Source organism: Pseudophryne corroboree, chromosome 5 (assembly GCF_028390025.1).
Source record: "Pseudophryne corroboree isolate aPseCor3 chromosome 5, aPseCor3.hap2, whole genome shotgun sequence".
Taxonomy (NCBI): Eukaryota; Metazoa; Chordata; class Amphibia; order Anura; family Myobatrachidae; genus Pseudophryne; species Pseudophryne corroboree.
Window position 1 is genome coordinate 635,718,517 of NC_086448.1, and position 20,873 is coordinate 635,739,389.

The 20,873-nt window shown below is 47.0% G+C and overlaps 1 protein-coding gene across 2 annotated transcripts in view; it reads left to right on the plus strand.

Moving 5' to 3' along the window:
• Positions 1-20,873, plus strand: part of OSBPL1A (oxysterol binding protein like 1A) — a 537,997-nt gene that overhangs the window by 379,372 nt on the left and 137,752 nt on the right. For both annotated transcript variants that reach the window (XM_063923609.1, XM_063923608.1), the window contains one exon: positions 19,233-19,398. In XM_063923609.1, coding sequence (XP_063779679.1) covers positions 19,233-19,398 — 166 coding nt within the window. The remainder of the gene's footprint in view (positions 1-19,232; positions 19,399-20,873) is intronic.

Consider the following 20,873-nt stretch of genomic DNA (forward strand, 5'->3'; position numbering starts at 1 on the left):
AAGTAACATGAATAATAACTGCCCGAAGGCGTGACCACGACAACTTAGATAAAAGTCAATGATGTTTATTATGATAACTCCGCAACACAGCAGCAGTAAAAGAAAACGTAAAAGTCAGCAAATAATAAATACAGTTCCTGGGTACTACAGGATGGCAGGAGCCACAGGGCACTGGTAGTGTGAGATAGTTCTTATGATCTTCTAGATGGAAAGTCCTTACCAGGCCCGACTGTAGCAATGGAGATAACCCAGGATTGTGCCAGCTGGTGTTCCAGGAAAAGCTGGGTTGCTGAAGGTAAAACAGCTGCTGTGGATACTGGCTGGAACCAGACTGTTGTTAGCACGGAGTGGATACTGGCTGGAACCAGTTAAATAATAAATGTACTTGGGAGCGATGAAATATGAACTGAAATGTAGAACTTGAGAGCGGAGAAATAATAATACCGGTGGAGAGTGGTAAAGTGTAGAAAGGACACCGGCCCTTTAAGGGAAGCTGTACTCTGCTGGAAGCTGAGCTGGAAGCAGGTAATGTTGTAGCTGGAAACAGATGAATCCACAATGGATTGGAGAGTCAGGCTACACCGCAGGTGGAATGCTGGTGCGGGTCTCTATGGTGGAAGTCTTGAGACAGGAGCTGGAACCTGGAAGACAATCACAGGAGAGAGACAAACGGGAACTAGGTTTGACAACCAAAGCACTGACGCCTTCCTTGCTCAGGCACAGTGTATTTATACCTGCAGCAAGGAAGGGATTGGCTAGGCAATTATGCAGATTAACAATACTGACAACAGATTGGAGGAAATGATCAGCTGACAGAATCCAAGATGGCTGCGCCCATGCAGACACTTGGAGGGAAGTTTGGTTTGTAATCCATGTGGTAATGAAAACAGTAATGGCGGCGCCGGCCACTGGAGACAGGAGACGCCAGGCTGACAAGTGCACATCCAACCACGCGGACACAGCGGAGGCCGCGGCTGACGTAATCGCCACTCTGACACTCTGCATGCAGAAGCTCAGGGACGGCGGCGGAGGCCGCGGGGGACGGCGGCGGAGGCCGCGGGAGACGCCATGCCAGATGTAATAAGGCGTTACTGTGACAGCGTCTCAGAGAGACAGGAGAGGATGCAGGAATGTGAACATTAGGATAACAGATGGGATCCGGTCCTGGAGCGCTGAGCCAGCCTTAGGAGGCATCTGATGGGTAAGAAATGGCGTCCAGATACCCGGATCGTGACAGCACCCCCCCCTTTAGGAGTGGCCCCAGGACACTTCTTTGGCTTTTGAGGAAACTTGGAATGGAATCTCCGGACCAAGGCAGGAGCATGGACATCAGAAGCATTGGTCCATGAACGTTCCTCAGGACCATAACCCTTCCAGTCAATAAGATATTGTAGTTGACCGTAACGGTGACGTGAGTCCAGGATCTTGGCCACTTCATACTCAACGCCTCGTTGAGTTTGGACTTTCGGAGTTGGAGGAAGTGAGGAATGAAACCGATTCAAGATCAGCGGTTTCAACAGGGAAACATGGAATGTCCTGGGTATTTTTAAGAAGGGAGGCAACTGGAGTCTGTAAGCAACAGGATTGATGACTTGTTCAATCTTGAAAGGACCGATATAGCGAGGTGCAAACTTCATACTGGGAACTCTTAACCTCAAATTCTTCGTGGATAACCATACCCGATCACCCACCTTGAGAGCAGGAACTGCTCGACGCTTCTTATCCGCAAACTTCTTGTACCTGAACGATGCCTTGAGCAGAGCTGATCGTACGCTCTTCCAGATATTGGCAAACTGATGCAAGGTGATATCCACTGCGGGAACAGAAGTTGCTGGAAGCGGTTGGAACTCAGGAACTTTAGGGTGGAATCCAAAGTTAGTGAAGACTGGTGTTGAAGCAGATGAAGAATGATACTGGTTGTTATGACAGAACTCGGCCCAGGGAAGTAATTGAACCCAGTCATCTTGAGAGGAGGACACATAGATGCGGAGGAAGGCCTCCAAGTCCTGATTCACCCTCTCGGTTTGACCATTGGTCTGAGGATGGTAAGCCGTGGAAAACTTTAGCTTGACTTGGAGGACTTGACATAAACTTCGCCAGAATTTGGCTGTGAATTGAACTCCTCGATCTGAGATAATTTCTTCAGGAAGACCGTGGAGTCGGAAGATCTCTTGTATGAATACTTGAGCCAACTTGGAAGCTGACAGAAGACCGGTGAGAGGAATGAAGTGTGCCATCTTGGTGAACCGGTCAACTACCACCCAGATGGTATTGAACTTGTTGCACATGGGTAAGTCTGTAATGAAATCCATCGACAAGTGGGTCCATGGTCGACGGGGAACGGATAGTGGAACCAGTTGCCCCGCAGGCGACTGGCGGGATACTTTATGTTGGGCACACTTTGGGCAAGATGCAATAAACTCCAAGACGTCCTTTTTCAGAGTTGGCCACCAATAGGACCTAGAGATAAACTCCAGGGTTTTTTGGATACCTGTATGTCCGGCAAAACGGGAAGCATGGGCCCAATGCATGAGCTTCTTCCTTAGCATCGGCTTCACAAAACTTTTCCCTGATGGGGGCGTAGAGTCCATCCCTACCGTGGAGAATGCCAACGGATTTATAATAGGATGCTTGTCTGAAGACTCTGACTCATTTTCTTGCTCCCATGAGCGGGAAAGGGCATCGGCCTTGCGATTCTGAGAGCCCGGACAGAACTGGAGTTTAAAGTCGAACCTGGAAAAGAAAAGTGCCCATCTGGCCTGACGAGGGTTGAGACATTGTGCGCCCTTCAGGTATAAAAGGTTCTTGTGGTCTGTAAGTATGGTGATTAAATGAGAAGCTCCCTCCAACAGATACCTCCACTCTTCTAGAGCGAGCTTGATGGCTAGCAACTCCTGGTCGCCAATGGCATAGTTGCGCTCAGCTGGGGAGAACTTCCGGGAGAAGAAACTGCAAGGATGTAAATGGCCATCTTTAGCCCTCTGAGATAACACCGCTCCTACTCCAACGGAGGAGGCATCCACCTCTAGGATGAAAGGAGAGTCGATGTCAGGCTGTTTCAGGACAGGCGCAGAGATGAACCTCTGTTTTAAAAGATGAAAAGCTTGCATGGCTTCTTCAGACCACTTGGACGGGTTAGCACCCTTCTTGGTGAAAGCAGTAATAGGCGCCACAATGGTGGAAAAGTCTCGTATAAACTTTCGGTAATAATTGGCGAACCCTAAGAACCTCTGGACCCCTTTGAGGGTTAAGGGTACCGGCCAATTCTGAATTGCTTGTAGTTTCTCAGGATCCATCTCTAGTCCGGAACCGGACACAATGTACCCTAGAAACGGAATGGACTTGACTTCAAAGACGCATTTTTCTAATTTGCAATAGAGATGATTGACACGGAGACGGGACAGAACCTCTTTAACCCAAAAACGATGTTCCTCTAAATCGTTGGCAAAAATGAGGATATCGTCTAGATAGACCACGACATGACGGTATAGAATGTCTCTGAAAATCTCATTGACAAAATGCTGGAAGACAGCTGGAGCATTGCTCAATCCGAAGGGCATGACGAGGTACTCATAATGTCCGTCACGGGTGTTAAAGGCGGTCTTCCACTCGTCACCCTCACGGATCCGGATGAGATTGTATGCACCTCGCAAGTCCAGCTTTGTAAAGATGGTAGCTCCGCTAACTCTGTCAAAGAGCTCAGTAATCAGGGGTAAAGGATAACGGTTCTTGATGGTAATGTCGTTCAAACCTCTGTAGTCGATGCACGGCCGCAGACCACCATCTTTCTTTTTTACAAAAAAGAACCCTGCGCCGGCTGGGGAAGAAGAAGGTCGAATGAACCCCTTTGCTAGGTTCTCTTTAATGTATTCCTCCATAGAATGCGTCTCAGGCAGAGACAACGGATAAGTTCGGCCTCGAGGTGGAACCTTCCCTGGAACGAGATCAATCGGGCAGTCCCATTCTCTATGAGGAGGAAGGATATCAGCAGAAGCTTTACTGAACACATCCGTGAAATCTTGATATGGAGGAGGTGGAACATCAGACGACCTGGGGGAGGAAGAACAGACAGGCAATACTTTAAACAAACATGTCTCTGCACAGGAGGAACCCCATGCCAGGATTTGCGTAGTCGTCCAATCAATTGTAGGATTGTGAAGACGGAGCCATGGAAGGCCCAGGACCACAGGATGTGTGGCTCTTGGAATCACTAAAAGTGAAATAAGTTCGGAATGAAGAACTCCCACTCTCAGACGAACTGGTAGAGTCCTTAGAGCAATAACAGTATCAAAAATTTTACTGCCATCCACGGCAGTTAAGGAAAAGGAGGAAGGAAGTCTCTCGGTGGGTAGGGACCACCGTTTAACATAGGCTTCAGTAATAAAGTTCCCAGCTGCTCCGGAATCAAGGAGAGCAATGACGTTCCGATAACGTTGAGCAACTTGAAGCGAGACTGGGAGATTACAATCATGAGGAGATGGAGAGGAGATCATTACTCCTAGCCGGCCCTCTCCTGGGCGAGCTAGGGTTTGGAGTTTTCCCGGACGTTCGGGACAGGCATTGATGGTGTGAGACGGAGCTGCACAGTAAAGACAAAGAGACTCAGAGAGACGTCTTCGGCGCTCAGCAGGAGTTAAACGGGAACGACCAATTTGCATGGGCTCATCTTTAGATGGTGACAGTTGACGAGGAGGAGGAGCAGAAGATTTTGGAGCAGATGATCTTCCACGCTCAGTTGCTCTCTCTCTGAAACGTAAATCAACTTTCGTGCAGAGTGAGATTAGCTCATCTAACTTAGAAGGTAAGTCTCTGGTAGCTAACTCATCTTTAATAAGCTCAGATAAGCCATGCCAGAATGCAGCATACAGGGCCTCGTCGTTCCATGCCAGTTCGGATGCCAGGATCTGGAACTGTATCAGATATTGTCCTACAGTACGTGACCCCTGGCGTAAACGGAGAATCTCGGATGAAGCTGAGGTTACCCGGCCTGGCTCGTCGAAGATGCGCCTGAATGTTGACACGAAGGCAGTGTAGGAAGATAGCAGGGTGTCGGACCTCTCCCATAACGGTGATGCCCAGTCAAGGGCGGAGCCACTGAGAAGAGAGATGATGTAGGCAATTTTTGTACGGTCACTGGGAAAATTGCCAAGTTGTAGCTTAAACTGAATCTCACACTGGTTGAGAAATCCCCTGCAGAATCTTGGAGATCCGTCAAATTTTGCTGGCGTTGGAAGATGAAGACGTGGAGCAGAAATGGGTAAGGTGGGTGGGGTTATAGCTGGAGTCACTGTGGTTGACGCACCAGATGCGCCTGATCCACGGAGAGTTGTCTGAATCCCATCCAGCCGAGTAGAGAGATCCTGGAGACAGCGGATGATGTGGCCCTGTGCAGCCTCCTGATGTTCTAGTCGGGCTGCCAGTTCTTGCATCGGCCTGGCCGCTTGATCCTGGTCTCCGGCTGGATTCATTAGGTCAGTGCTTACTGTCACAACTGAGGGCCTGAGCTGACGGGAGGCAGCCTCAGTTGTAGGGGCTGAGATGTACCGGAACCTGGGAGGTTGTATCAGACCCCTGGACATGTAAGTAACATGAATAATAACTGCCCGAAGGCGTGACCACGACAACTTAGATAAAAGTCAATGATGTTTATTATGATAACTCCGCAACACAGCAGCAGTAAAAGAAAACGTAAAAGTCAGCAAATAATAAATACAGTTCCTGGGTACTACAGGATGGCAGGAGCCACAGGGCACTGGTAGTGTGAGATAGTTCTTATGATCTTCTAGATGGAAAGTCCTTACCAGGCCCGACTGTAGCAATGGAGATAACCCAGGATTGTGCCAGCTGGTGTTCCAGGAAAAGCTGGGTTGCTGAAGGTAAAACAGCTGCTGTGGATACTGGCTGGAACCAGACTGTTGTTAGCACGGAGTGGATACTGGCTGGAACCAGTTAAATAATAAATGAACTTGGGAGCGATGAAATATGAACTGAAATGTAGAACTTGAGAGCGGAGAAATAATAATACCGGTGGAGAGTGGTAAAGTGTAGAAAGGACACCGGCCCTTTAAGGGAAGCTGTACTCTGCTGGAAGCTGAGCTGGAAGCAGGTAATGTTGTAGCTGGAAACAGATGAATCCACAATGGATTGGAGAGTCAGGCTACACCGCAGGTGGAATGCTGGTGCGGGTCTCTATGGTGGAAGTCTTGAGACAGGAGCTGGAACCTGGAAGACAATCACAGGAGAGAGACAAACGGGAACTAGGTTTGACAACCAAAGCACTGACGCCTTCCTTGCTCAGGCACAGTGTATTTATACCTGCAGCAAGGAAGGGATTGGCTAGGCAATTATGCAGATTAACAATACTGACAACAGATTGGAGGAAATGATCAGCTGACAGAATCCAAGATGGCTGCGCCCATGCAGACACTTGGAGGGAAGTTTGGTTTGTAATCCATGTGGTAATGAAAACAGTAATGGCGGCGCCGGCCACTGGAGACAGGAGACGCCAGGCTGACAAGTGCACATCCAACCACGCGGACACAGCGGAGGCCGCGGCTGACGTAATCGCCACTCTGACACTCTGCATGCAGAAGCTCAGGGACGGCGGCGGAGGCCGCGGGAGACGCCATGCCAGATGTAATAAGGCGTTACTGTGACAGCGTCTCAGAGAGACAGGAGAGGATGCAGGAATGTGAACATTAGGATAACAGATGGGATCCGGTCCTGGAGCGCTGAGCCAGCCTTAGGAGGCATCTGATGGGTAAGAAATGGCGTCCAGATACCCGGATCGTGACAAAGCTGAGGTAAATTTCCCTCCTCTCATGAGGAAAAAGAGCGGGAATCTCCAGACAAGAGACTGCAGCTTCCCACAAAGAATTCTCAGGCAGTATCCTTTCCCCACTAGGGCCAGGATGTGATGGGAATCTTCCCCTAGGGTGTCACGTTTGCCCAAAAGGTAGCCCTAGCTATTCTCAGGGATCCTGCAGATAGCGTGCACATTTTGGTACACTACTCAGACCGGCGATTGTATCGGCATGGGTTTATAGCGCTGTGGCGGCGTGGACAGGTACCTTATCAGCAGAAATTGAGACCCTAGTATGTGTGTGTGTGTGTGTGTGTGTGTGTGTATATATATATATATATATATATATATATATATATATATATATATATATATATATATATAGAGAGAGAGAGAGAGACATGAGTATACTGGGTCCTAGAGGCAAAGCTATGTCGATTTCTGCTTGACGTATCCTGTAGAATATGCAATGGACAGATGATGCCGACTTAAGAGGCATATGGAAGGCTGAGGATTGTGTGAAGAAGGGTTCTCGGACCTGGTCTCCACAGCTATAGCTGGTAATTCTGATATTTTGTCTTATATTCCTGCACAGCCTAGGAAAGCACGTCATTATCAAATGCAGCCTCTTGCCAGAGGCGGGGGCAGAGGAAACCAGCTGCACAACACAGCTAGTTCCCAGGAACAGAAGTCCTCCCCGGCCTCTACAAAAATTCACCGCATGTCGCTGGGGCTCCACAGACGGAGCTAGGCCCGGTGGGGGCACGCTTTCGTAAGTTCAGCCACAAGTGGGTTCACTCCCTGTTAGATCCCTGGGCAATAGATATTGTGTCTCAGGGATACAAGCTGGACTTTGAGAAGATGCCTCCTCACTGACGGCCCTGACGGCTTCCCCCCCCCGAGAGGGAAACAGGGTTAACTGCAATTCACAAATTGTATCTTCAACAGGTGGTGGTCAAGGTTCCCCTCCTTCAACAAGGAGGGGGTTATTATTCGACCATGTTGTAGTCCCGAAACCAGATGGTTCGGTCAGACCCATATTGAATTTAAAATTCCTGAACATATACTTGAAAAGTTCAAGTTCAAGATGGAATCGCTCAGAGCGGTTATCGCAAGGGAGGGGGATTTTATGGTGTCTCTGGACATAAAGGATGCTTACCTTCATGTCCCCGTTTATCCACCTCATCAGGAGTACCTCAGATTTGTGGTACAGGACTGTCATTACCAATTCCAGACGTTGCCGTTTGGTCTGTCCACGGCACCGAGAATATTTACCAAGGTAATGGCAGTAATGATGGTGCTCCTGCGAAAGCAAGGAGTCACAATTATCCCATACTTGGACGATCTCCTCATAAAGGCGAGGTCCAGAGAGCAGTTGCTGATTAGTGTAGCACGCTCTCGGGAAGTGTTACAACAGCACGGCTGGATTCTGAATATTCCAAAGTCGCAGCTGATTCCTACGACGCGTCTGCCCTTCCTGGGCATGATTCTGGACACAAACCAGAAAAAGGTGTTTCTCCCGGAGGAGAAGGCTCAGGAGCTCGTGACTCTGGTCAGAGGCCTCCTAAAACCAAAACAGGTATCGGTGCATCACTGCACGCGAGTCCTGGGAAAGATGGTGGCGTCATACGAAGCCATTCCCTTCGGCAGGTTCCATGCGAGGATCTTTCAGTGGGATCTGTTGGACAAGTGGTCCGGATCGCATCTTCAGTTGCATCGGCTGATCACCTTGTCCCCCAGGGCCAGGGTGTCTCTTCTGTGGTGGCTGCAAAGTGCTCACCTCCTCGAGGGCCGCAGGTTCGGCATACAGGACTGGGTCCTTGTGACCACGGATGCAAGCCTCCGAGGATGGGGGGCAGTCACTCAAGGAAGAAGCTTCCAGGGGCCGTGGTCAAGTCAGGAGACTTGTCTGCACATCAATATCCTGGAACTAAGGGCCATATACAACGCCCTGAGTCAAGCGGAGCCTCTGCTTCGAAACCAACCAGTGCTGATTCAGTCAGACAACATCACGGCAGTAGCCCATGTGAACCGCCAGGGCGGCACAAGAAGCAGGGTGGCAATGGCAGAAGCCACCAGGATTCTTTGTTGGGCGGAGAATCACGTACTAGCACTGTCAGCAGTGTTCATTCCGGGAGTGGACAACTGGGAAGCAGACTTCCTCAGCAGGCACGACCTCCACCCGGGAGAGTGGGGACTTCATCAAGAAGTCTTCACGCAGATTGCAAATCGATGGGAACTGCCACAGGTGGACATGATGGCGTCCCGTCTCAACAAAAAGCTAAAAAGATATTGCGCCAGGTCAAGGGACCCTCAGGCGATAGCTGTGGACGCACTAGTAACACCGTGGGTGTTCCAGTCGGTCTATGTGTTTCCTCCTCTTCCTCTCATACCAAAGGTGCTGAGAATTGTAAGAAAAAGAGGAGTGAGAACAATACTCATTGTTCCGGATTGGCCAAGAAGGACTTGGTACCCGGAATTGCAAGAAATGCTCACAGAGGACCCGTGGCCTCTGCCTCTCAGACAGGACCTGTTACAACAAGGGCCCTGTCTGTTCCAAGACTTACCGCGGCTGCGTTTAACGGCATGGCGGTTGAACGCCGGATCCTAGCGGAAAAAGGCATTCCGGATGAAGTTATTCCTACGCTGATAAAGGCTAGGAAGGATGTGACAGCAAAGCATTATCACCGTATATGGCGAAAATATGTTGCTTGGTGTGAGGCCAGGAAGGCCCCTACAGAGGAATTTCAGCTGGGTCGATTCCTGCACTTCCTACAGTCAGGAGTGACTATGGGCCTGAAATTAGGGTCCATAAAGGTCCAGATTTCGGCCCTATCCATTTTCTTCCAAAAAGAACTGGCTTCACTGCCTGAGGTTCAGACGTTTGTTAAGGGAGTGCTGCATATTCAGCCCCCTTTTGTGCCCCCAGTGGCACCTTGGGATCTTAACGTGGTGTTGAGTTTCCTGAAATCCCACTGGTGTGAGCCACTTAAGACCGTGGAGCTAAAGTATCTCACGTGGAAAGTGGTCATGCTGTTGGCCTTCGCTTCGGCTAGGCGTGTGTCAGAATTGACGGCTATGTCATGTAAAAGCCCCTATCTGGTTTTCCATATGGATAGGGCAGAATTGCGGACTTGTCCGCAATTTCTGCCAAAGGTGGTGTCATCCTTTTCATTTAAACCAACCTATTGTGGTGCCTGCGGCTACTGGTGACTTGGAGGATTCCAAGTTGCTTGACGTAGTCCGGGCTTTGAAGATTTATGTGACCGGAACGGCTGGAGTCAGGAAGACTGACTCGCTGTTTGTCCTGTATGCATCCAACAAGCTGGGTGCTCCTGCTTCAAAGCAAACTATTGCTCGCTGGATCTGTGGCACGATTCAGCAGGCTCATTCTGCGGCTGGATTGCCGCATCCAAAATCAGTGAAAGCCCATTCCACAAGAAAGGTGGGCTCTTCTTGGGCGGCTGCCCGAGGGGTCTCGGCATTACAGCTTTGCCGAGCTGCTACTTGGTCGGGTTCAAACACATTTGCAAAGTTCTACAAGTTTGATACCCTGGCTGAGGAGGACCTTGAGTTTGCCCATTCGGTGCTGCAGAGTCATCCGCACTCTCCCGCCCGTTTGGGAGCTTTGGTATAATCCCCATGGTCCTTACGGAGTCCCCAGCATCCACTAGGACGTTAGAGATAATAAGATTTTACTCACCGGTAAATCTATTTCTCGTAGTCCGTAGTGGATGCTGGGCGCCCGTCCCAAGTGCGGACTTTCTGCAATACGTGTATATAGTTATTGCTTACTAAAGGGTTATGTTATGTGGCATCAGTTGAGTGATGCTTGTTTGTTGTTCATACTGTTAACTGGGTAAGTTTATCTCGAGTTATACGGTGTGATTGGTGTGGCTGGTATGAGTCTTACCCTGGATTCCAAAATCCTTTCCTTGTAATGTCAGCTCTTCCGGGCACTGTTTTCTTAACTGAGGTCTGGAGGAGGGGCATAGAGGGAGGAGCCAGTGCACACCAGGTAGTACTAAATCTTTCTTTAGAGTGCCCAGTCTCCTGCGGAGCCCATCTATTCCCCATGGTCCTTACAGAGTCCCCAGCATCCACTACGGACTACGAGAAATAGATTTACCGGTGAGTAAAATCTTATTATTCCCCTGCATAAGAAAGGTGTACATAGAGAGAAACCATCTGCGCCCTATACAATTTTTCTTCATCCAACTTTTAGAAATATTGTTAAATGCTTTAAATATACAAGCCAAATTGAAAATCAACAAGAAATGAGGGGTTCTAACAGACAAACCATTAGTTTAGTCAGAGATGTGATTTAATAAAATATGCTGAGTGTACCAGAGGAGTTTGTAGGCTTATATGAAGTCCAATCATGAGATGTGTTATCTATTGCACACTGCCCATTGCCCCAGAAATACCATCATCAAAGTATAGACGTAAGCCCATTCCAGCTGACTTTTGGCATTCAGCTTTGTTTAATGTTTAAAACAAGTTTTAACATATTTGTGTGCTGGCCTCAGATTTACAATAAAGCTTACTAGAGACTCCAGTGTAATTTGGGACTGTATACCAGAGCCATAACTAGACAGCACTTCATTGGTGGAATGTTTAAGTGTCTAAAACATGGATTATAACTGCAGCGCTGTCTGAGTGCCGCCGTCCTTTCCTTCATGTCTGTGTGTATAATATATATAATACACAAACATTGTGTGATGTCATGCAGCCCCTTTACCCCCAAACTGGGTCGACCACCGGAACGCCACCCCGAAAACACCCGTCGCTGTCAATCACGCAGCCGCTGTGCGACCACTGCTCATAAGCAAGTCTGCCGTCATCAGCAAACTGCGCTGCTGCCACATTAGCGGCCGGGTCTAAATGACCCTCCTATATGCGGTGAGGTGCCCCCTCCACACACACCTAGTTATGGCCCTGCTGTATAACAACAATTGGAGTTGGCAAGCCTAAATGTATTGATACATTAGGGTTACCACCTCATCCCTTTTAATTCTGGACACATAATAATTACACAGGTTCTGTGGCTGGCTGACTTCAAGACTCCATTTCACCTGGTTTCAATCAGCCACAGAACCTGTGTAATTATTATGTGTCCAGAATTAAAGGGATGAGGTGGTAACCCTATGATGCATTAATGACAAAAGGAGTGTATAACGGTATTTTAGAACTAAATGTTATGCTATCCGTTAAAACATTGGGGAGAACATTTGTTTTTTGCCAAGCCCATGATCCAGAGCACAGATAGTGTTTGAAGCTCATTGTCCTTTCAGTTCTCTTCCAGCACCTATGGGATAATAACAGAGGTGGTTTTGAAACACAGAGAACTACAGTAGGTTAACAGCATGGCTGGTTTGTTAGCAGGGTTATTAAGACCATAAGGTCTGACAGCCAGTCACTGATCTGAATTCTAATGCAAACTGGAAGCCATGGTTGATGCTTTCCTTACATTTATCACAAACAGGAACCTGCTCTTTGATGCTTTCCTCAATTGTAGTGCAAGGTGAAATGTTCATGTGCCACCATGAGTGCTCATACAGAATGGTGCTTCTATGCATTACAGTATAAACAGAGGCAAAACAAAAATAATAATTTCTCTGGCTGGGTCCACAGGATTATCCACAGGATAACATTGGGATATTGTCGAGCGACAGCGAAAATGGCACCAACACGGTCACAAGCTTTCTGGCCTCCCAGGATGCATTGGGGCCTCCACTATATAGTCCCGCCCACTGACCCAGCCAGATCAGTATTTTGCTTGGTGCGGCAGGAAGCCGCATGGTCACAGGGCTGCTGTGAATAAAGCAGCCTAAAGCTTTTATTATTTTATTTCTATAGACTTACTATATTTTTAGAGCGACTTATCTTAACAGCGTCTTAAACGCATATTAGAAAGAGTCGCTCCAACAACTCCCCACCGGGTCGCAGCAACGTTTACCTTCGGGTATCAGTGCTGTCTCGACGGGCGTCTGTGTCTGATGTTCTAGCAGGTCCAGCAGACGTAACCAGGCTGTGGCCGGAGCATGGGGAGACGGTGAGTCTATGGACTTCCTCTTACTAGAGGGGTCAGGACACAGCTACACTGATTTGGTGGAGACTACAAACAGTGTGTTGATGCGCAGAACATCTCGATTGTGACAGCGCTACGCTCTGGGGATCATAGGCGCCAGGACTAGGTAGAGGCCGCGATCCTGGGAGTTTAAGTCAACGGGGGGTTTCAGACGCTCTCCTGGCCGTCCCTCCTCAGAGTTCATGGCCAGTTCCCGCGTGTCTCTCGTTTCATGAACTAAATGACCTCACTCGCTCAGACGCTACCACGAGGGTACTCGGTCGCAGCTTAGACGCTGCGGTTGTGTACACTGGATATAAACCCACGCAGACCGAGTCGCAGGCCTTAGCGTCTGCATACACGTGGAAGTCGCTCAGCGTCCGTGTCCGTTATCAGTTATCAAGAGCAGCAGTGTACACCAGTAGCGTCTGAATCCACTCAGCGTCTTACGAGCGTATTTGCTTGGATATGGAAGTGTGGTGAGTCTCCCTGTATCCCGCTCTCTGGAGGCAGGGTATACAGTACTAGAAATTCTCTCTACTTCTTAGTATGCATTGTTAATTTTTAGTACCTATTGCATATGAGACCTGTATATTACTGTGTTTTCTGCATGTTATGTTGAAAATAGAACCAGTTAAAACAGAAGTACAATTTTCCTACTTATGTATAAGTTATTATGGAGGTTGTATTCTCATATGACAATGTCTAATGCTTTAACATGTGACTGACTGCTAGTATGTGTGCTGACTTTTCTGTGTAATGTCAGTCCTGTTCTGACCCTCAAATCAGGTGCACTGTGGTCAGATTGATCTCACCTCTATATACTGACATATAGGGTGTTCTTCAGTCACAAATTGTGTAGTCGATAACAGGTTAATACCATGTCTGTGAGCGGCAAAAGTGATGAGAATTTATCAAGCACTCCTATAGCCCTAACATGCTTATCTTGTAAGTCAGGGGTAATTGATATGAATCAATTGGTCACTTATGAGGGTTTGTGTGCAAACTGTTTCGCTTTTCAGCGAAGTAAAAAACAGGAGTTGGTTCAACCACCAACAGAGCCACCATGGAATATGTTCGCAAAGACTCTGTCTTCAATAGCGGACAGGTTAGCTCCGGTAGCACCACCTCAAGGGTTAGGTTACACTATGAACCCATACATGCAGGACTACACAAGATGATACATCGGATGATGATGAGGAAACAATAGATTCAACTACGTATGATGATCAGTCGCAGAGCTTTAGTTCAGAAGATGTAGCTGAACTTATTAATGCCGTGAAGGCTGTGCTTTCTTTGGAAGAGCCAGCCAAGACAGCGTTAAAAGCAAAAGCACCTGTATTTAAACGAACAAAATCAGTGAAAGCTGAATTTCCAGCGTCAGATGAGTTGACGGAAATGATGGATGAGTCTTGGGCAGCGCCCAGTAAAAAGTATAAGATTCCTAAGAGATGGGATTCTTATTATCCATTTCCTACTGGGGATTGTTCGAAGAGAGAAGTTCCTCCAAAAGTAGATGCACATGTTCTGCGACTCGTGCATAAATCTGCTTTACCACTGTCATCTGCCTCTTTGAATGATGTCACAGACAGAAGGGTAGAGAGCCTTTTGAAAAATATTTTTTCTCTAGTAGGAGCAGTGGTAAGACCTGCTATGGCTTCGGCCTGGGTAGCAAAGGCTATGGGCGAATGGATAGAGGAACTAGAGAACAGCATCCCTTCTCCTACTGGGGAGCAAGAGGATCGTTTTTGCCGTTTAAGACAATCTGCACAGTATTTGGAAGAAGCAGCAATTGATGTAGGTACAGTTGCTTCTAAAGCTTCAGCCTTGACAGTAGTCGCTCGTCGAGCAATTTGGCTACGTACCTGGAAGGCAGATGCGGAATCCAAGAAAGAATTGGAAGCATTGCCTTTTGTGGGTAATATATTATTTGGAAAACCTTTATCGGATATCCTAGAATCAGAGGCTGAATCGAAAAAGGTCAGATTTCTGGCTACCTATAACCCTAAGTCCAAGGGTTTAAAATTTTGCTCATTTCGCTAGCAAAGCAAAAGCTAAAGAGGAGCCTAAACAACCCCAGTTTAAATCCAGGGGTAGGAAGCAGTGGGCTAGCAAAAAGCCAGCTTCCAAACCTGAACAGAAACCCTCAGCCTGAAGAGACGGGCCTCCGCCTGGAGGATTCCAGGGTTGGGGGCCGACTCCTTAAATTTGCACACACATGGCAACAGTCAACAGCAGATGCCTGGGTGCAGAAGGTAGTATCTCAGGGGTATGGGTTCCCATTCAGGAGGCAGCCTCCTCAAAGATTTTTTTGCACCAGCCCGTCTCGTATAGAGTCGAAGGCCAATGCCCTGCAAGAAGCAGTCCAAAAATGACTGCAGTCAGGTGTGATTGTCCCCAGTACCTCCATCACAAAAGGGACAGGGGTATTACTCCAATCTATTTCTAATCCAGAAACCAGATGGGTCATATCGACCAATTCTAAATCTGAAAATGTTGAACAAATACATATGGATCCCGAAGTTCCACATGGAGACGTTACACTCCATAATGTTGGCTATGGAACCGGGAGATTACATGGTATCTCTGGATGTACGGGATGCTTACCTACATGTGCCTATAGCACTGTCACATCAGTGTTACCTCAGGTTTGCCATCCTCCAGGAACATTTCCAGTTCCAAGCTCTGCCTTTCGGGCTAGCTACAGCACCCAGGGTGTTTACCAAGATCATGGTGGTTATGGCAGCTTGTCTGCGCAAGCAGGGGATAAGAATATTCCCATACCTCGACGACCTGTTAATCTTAGCACAATCACAAGATTTACTGTTGAGCCTTCTTCAACAGACGATAGTTTGTTTACAGAGACACGGGTGGCTCATAAATTGGGAAAAGTCGTCCCTGAATCCGTCACAGCGGATGGTTCATTTGGGGGCCATATTGGATTCAGACCTACAGAAAGTTCTCTTACCAGAGAAAAAGATAGTCAAGGTGCAGGTCATGGCTCAGGAAGCGTTGCAAGCCCAGACAATGTCAGTCCATGCAGCAATGCGACTGTTGGGTCTGATGGTATCAACCTTCGACATGGTGGAAAATGCGCAATTCCACTCCAGACCATTGCAGCACCTTATTCTGGCCGAATGGAACGGAAATCATCAGACGATAAAGAAACAGATGATAAAGATTCCAGTAAAGGTAAAAAGGTCTCTAGCGTGGTGGCTACAGACAGACCATTTAAACAAGGGGAGACCCTTTTGGATAAAAGAGTGGCAAGTCCTGACAACAGATGCCAGCCTGCAAGGCTGGGGGGCGGTACTCGGAAGCCTATGGTTCCAGGGAAAATGGATCGCAAGGGAAAGTCGCCTGCCGATAAATCGGTTGGAGATAAGGGCCGTTTACTTGGCTCTAGTTCAGGCAAAGGACAATCTACATGGAAGACCAGTCCAGATCCGCTCAGACAATGCGACGGCAGTAGCATACCTCAATCATCAAGGAGGAACTCACAGCAAGAGTCTGATGGAGGAAGTAACTCCCATTCTAAAATGGGCATAACTCTATCTCCCGGCATTGTCAGCAGTATTTGTCCCGGGTGTACTAAATTGGGAAGCGGATTTTCTCAGTCGGCACACCATTCAGGAAACCGAATGGGCACTACACCCAGAAGTGTTTCAGACACTGGTGAACAGATGGGGTCTACCGGAGATGGACCTTATGGCGTCTCGTCTAAACAACAAAGTTCCGAGGTACGGATCAAGAACAAGGGACCCAGGAGCGGTCCTGGTAGACGCACTGTCAGTAGAATGGAGGTTTCAGCTGGCATATCTGTTCCCTCCAATATCTCTGTTACCCAGAGTAGTGAGAAAGATAAAACAGGCAAAAGGAGCAATCATTCTAATAGCTCCAGCTTGGCCAAGAAGGCATTGGTACACAGATCTGTTGAGAATGTCCATGGAAGCACCGATACTGCTCCCTCAACATCCAGATCTGTTAATGCAGGGTCCTTGTTATCACAGTCATCTGGATCGCCTATCTTTGACAGCGTGGCTGTTGAAACCTCTATCTTAGAGGCTAAAGGATTTTCGAAACGAGTAATCCAAACTATGCTTAGAGCAAGAAAGCCTTCTTCGGCCCGTGTGTATCATAGAATATGGCAAGCCTATATTCACTGGTGTACTGGAAAAAATTACAATCCGAGATCTTTTAAAGTAGCTAGGATTTTGGATTTCCTTCAGGCAGGATTGGATAAAGGGTTGAAAGCTGCTTCCTTGTGGGTTCAAGTCTCAGCGTTAACTGTATGGTTTCAGCAGAAGATTGCTGATTTACAGGATGTACGTACATTTTTCCAAGGAGTAGTACATATTCAACCTCCATTTGTTCCTCCTGCAGCTCCCTGGGATTTGAATTTAGTTCTTAAATTTCTCCAGGGTCCTTTGTTTGAACCACTTGAGAGAGCAGATCTTAAGTGATTAACGGTTAAAGTTCTTTTTTTACTGGCAATGGCGTCAGCCCGAAGAGTGTCAGATTTAGGAGCATTATCATGTAAGTCTCCTTTCCTAAGTTTTTTTCCAGACAGAGCAGTTCTCAGAACGAGATCTAGCTATCTTCCAAAGGTGGTATCAAAGTTTCACCTGAATGAAGAGATTGTAGTCCCAGCTTTTCAGGTATCTGGACTATCTGAGGGAGAAGCGTCGCTGGACGTGGTCCGGGCTTTAAGAATCTACATAGATCGTACTAGTGCCATCAGGAAAACAGATTCTCTCTTCATCCTCTACGGATTCCATAGAAGAGGATGGCCTGCTAGTAAACAGACGCTGGCGAGATGGCTCCGAATGGTAATATCAGAAGCTTATTCTCATGCAGATCTCCCTATTCCGGCTAATGTCTCTGCACACTCTACACGTACGGTAGGTCCTTCTTGGGTAGCACAGCAGGGTGCTTCAGCAGAACAGATATGTAGGGCAGCCACATGGTCTTCCATAAACACATTCATCAGACATTATGCCTTGGATACTTTTGCCTCTCATGACGCAGACTTCGGGCGAAAGGTCCTCCTGTGCAATCAGGAGCGTCCCCACCACTAAAATGGCTTTGGGAATCCCAATGTTATCCTGTGGATAATCCTGTGGACCCAGCCAGAGAAATATACGTTATGGTAAGAACTTACCGTTGATAACGTGATTTCTCTTATGTCCACAGGTATCCACAGGGATCCCACCCTGACGCATCTGATTTGAGGATCTAGACAATCATTAAAACCTCTTCCTTCTTGTATGGAAGGGTGTGCATGTGTGTTCTTATCGCCTGTACAGGTCTCTACCTAATGTTCCTGCCTAAAATCGCTGTGGAAAGAACTGATCTGACTGAGTCAGTGGGCGGGACTATATAGTGGAGGCCCCAATGCATCCTGGGAGGCCAGAAAGCTCGTGACCGCGTTGGTGCCATTTTCGCTGTCGCTCGACAATATCCCAATGTTATCCTGTGGATACCTGTGGACATAAGAGAAATCATGTTATCAACGGTAAGTTCTTACCATAACGTATATTTCTTTGCATTTTAATGGAGCTAAAATTTGGGTATACATTTTTCTTTTTCTTTTTTTTCCTCCTTAAAAAATATTCAGAAAAAATACCTTTCTGCTGCTGATTCCTCGCATTGGGTATGCGTGACCGGCGGGCCTGGATCCTGGCGGTCAGCATACTGACGCCGAGATCCTGGCCGCCAGAATGCTGCGCTCGCCACAGGTTCTATTCCCACTCTACGGGCATCGTGGACACCCACGAGTGGGAGTAGTCTTGGGCCCCCTGCCGGCATTCTGGAGGTTGGGTTCCTGACCGTCGGGATGGTGTCTACAACAAGTTTCCTCTGAAGTGTATGCTGTTTTGGTTCTTTATAATCCAATTGAAATTTATTAAATTATTTTACTTTTTTTTTTAAATTTAATAGAGCCAAAGATAGAACTTTTTGTTATAAGGAAGATCTCTATATTCTGCACTGTCAGTGCCACTCACATGCATGTCCATAGTGGGAAGCACAGTAGATTGGACTGACCACTTGCAGTCACAAGGCTATACTTTTGGACTAACGGTTGAACAGAATCACTTAGAACAGGAGTTGAAAAAATGTATAGTTCACAATGCTCACTTAGCGGATTAAAAAAGTTATGACACTGAAGCAAATACAGTTATATTAAACCCACTGCTTAAAGAAGGGGGGGGGGGGCGGGGGGAGAGAGACTGTACATTTAAATAGTATGATTATTATAGCAGTTTCTGCTTGTTAAATTTTCACACATTTCTATCCTTCGCCTTCATTTACCTTTTACAGGTAACGAACTAACACAGGAATGTTATTTCTCCATTTTAGGCGAGAAATCTGAAACTGGAACACGAGCAGGAGAAAAGTAAGATCTTATCAGAGGCTTTACAGATATTGGCTACTGAACACCACGAATTGGAACAGTCTCTGGTTAAAGGAACACCTCCACTCCACAGCATTCTCAGCGAGGATGAGTTCTACGATGCCGTTTCAGGTATTTATGTTCTCCTTTAGGGTTTTTATTTTTAAGAATTATGTGAAAATTTTATTTTAAAATCCCGAAACACATTTTTTTTCACACAGAGGGATCCAAGCCAGGTTCAATGTCCCAGAGGTTATATTAGTTTCCTTTTTTTTGTGGTTGTTTTTGTTATGTAGAATGTTTATGAAGATGTCAGGCCTATCAAAGAAAAATTGCTTTAAAAGAAAAAAACTTTTGGCTCCTTTTACTTGCGTACAGGGGGATCTTTGAATATTTTACTGTACAGTGTATTACAAAATTGTGGAAAATGGCAGATTCCTCATATACAGAGTATAACATGCAGGGCTCATGTGTGCAGTTATGTTTGTAGTATACAGTACGTATACGTTTCAGAAAGGTTCATATCAAAATCTGGTTTGTTTTGTGAACACTGAAAATAAATAAAAATGCTGAAATCGGTCAGAACTTTCTGCCTACACATCAGGTCAGCAGGAGGTAGCTTTACAGATGGAACCTGACCCTTTCTGCCTAGTACTTGTGGAGTGCAGCAATGCATACTGTACTGTAGCTGCCTGAAGTATTGATTGTGACATAAATGGGAACCTAGTTAGGAAATTATTGTTATGTGGGTGCCATCTTGTTGGTTAGAAATGAAACCTCAAATCATAAAGGATGTAAAACCTTGCTGCCTTCTGTCTTGGTTTTTTTTATTTTTTTAAATCCCATTTAGATCAAAATGTAGAGCATTCTAGTTCATCCATGACTTATGTAACCCCATTTGGCTTTATTTTAGTACAGTGTTTTGTTTTACTACAGATGTGCCCTCTTACATCCTTGCTGCAGTCACGCTAAACAGCCCTTAAAGTTGCGCCATGATTTGGCGAGACTCTGTAGCAGCGAGCGTCTTTTTTTAGATTTTTTTTTAGCGCAAAAAAAGACGTAAAGTAATGTGATAGGATGCACAAGCAGCTTCTGTTGATTAAGTGATATGCAGCATGCCTATATTCTGTGTGTGACTGCGGCTGCAACCACTCTGCGCTACCGAGTCACACGGCACTCACGCATTATGTGTAACGCAACTTATAGCGCACAGAGCAAAGATGTAAGAGGACACATTTGTAAATAAATGTTACTCACTGACCATTGAATGTGTTATGAGCTTTTTTCCATTTATTGTGGAATTTGTCATTTGTTGCTTGTATCTGAATACCTTGTCAAACGCCGTTGGCCCATATCTTGGATTCCTCATGTAAATGTGAGAGGTGCGGTGCGGCCTGCGGGTGCGTGTGGTGGTGCCTGCTGCCGTGCAGGTGTAGACTCGGTACTCACCAGGCGCCGCTCGCTCTCACCTTCAGGTACCGGAACCCTCAACGGACCTGGAAATCTTCACTCGGATCCGGACACGGCGATTCCCTCTCGGAGCTGACCGACGACCTAGCTGAGGAGAGAAGGGTTTACATCAAAGGGGTATCGACCCTTCTTCCGGT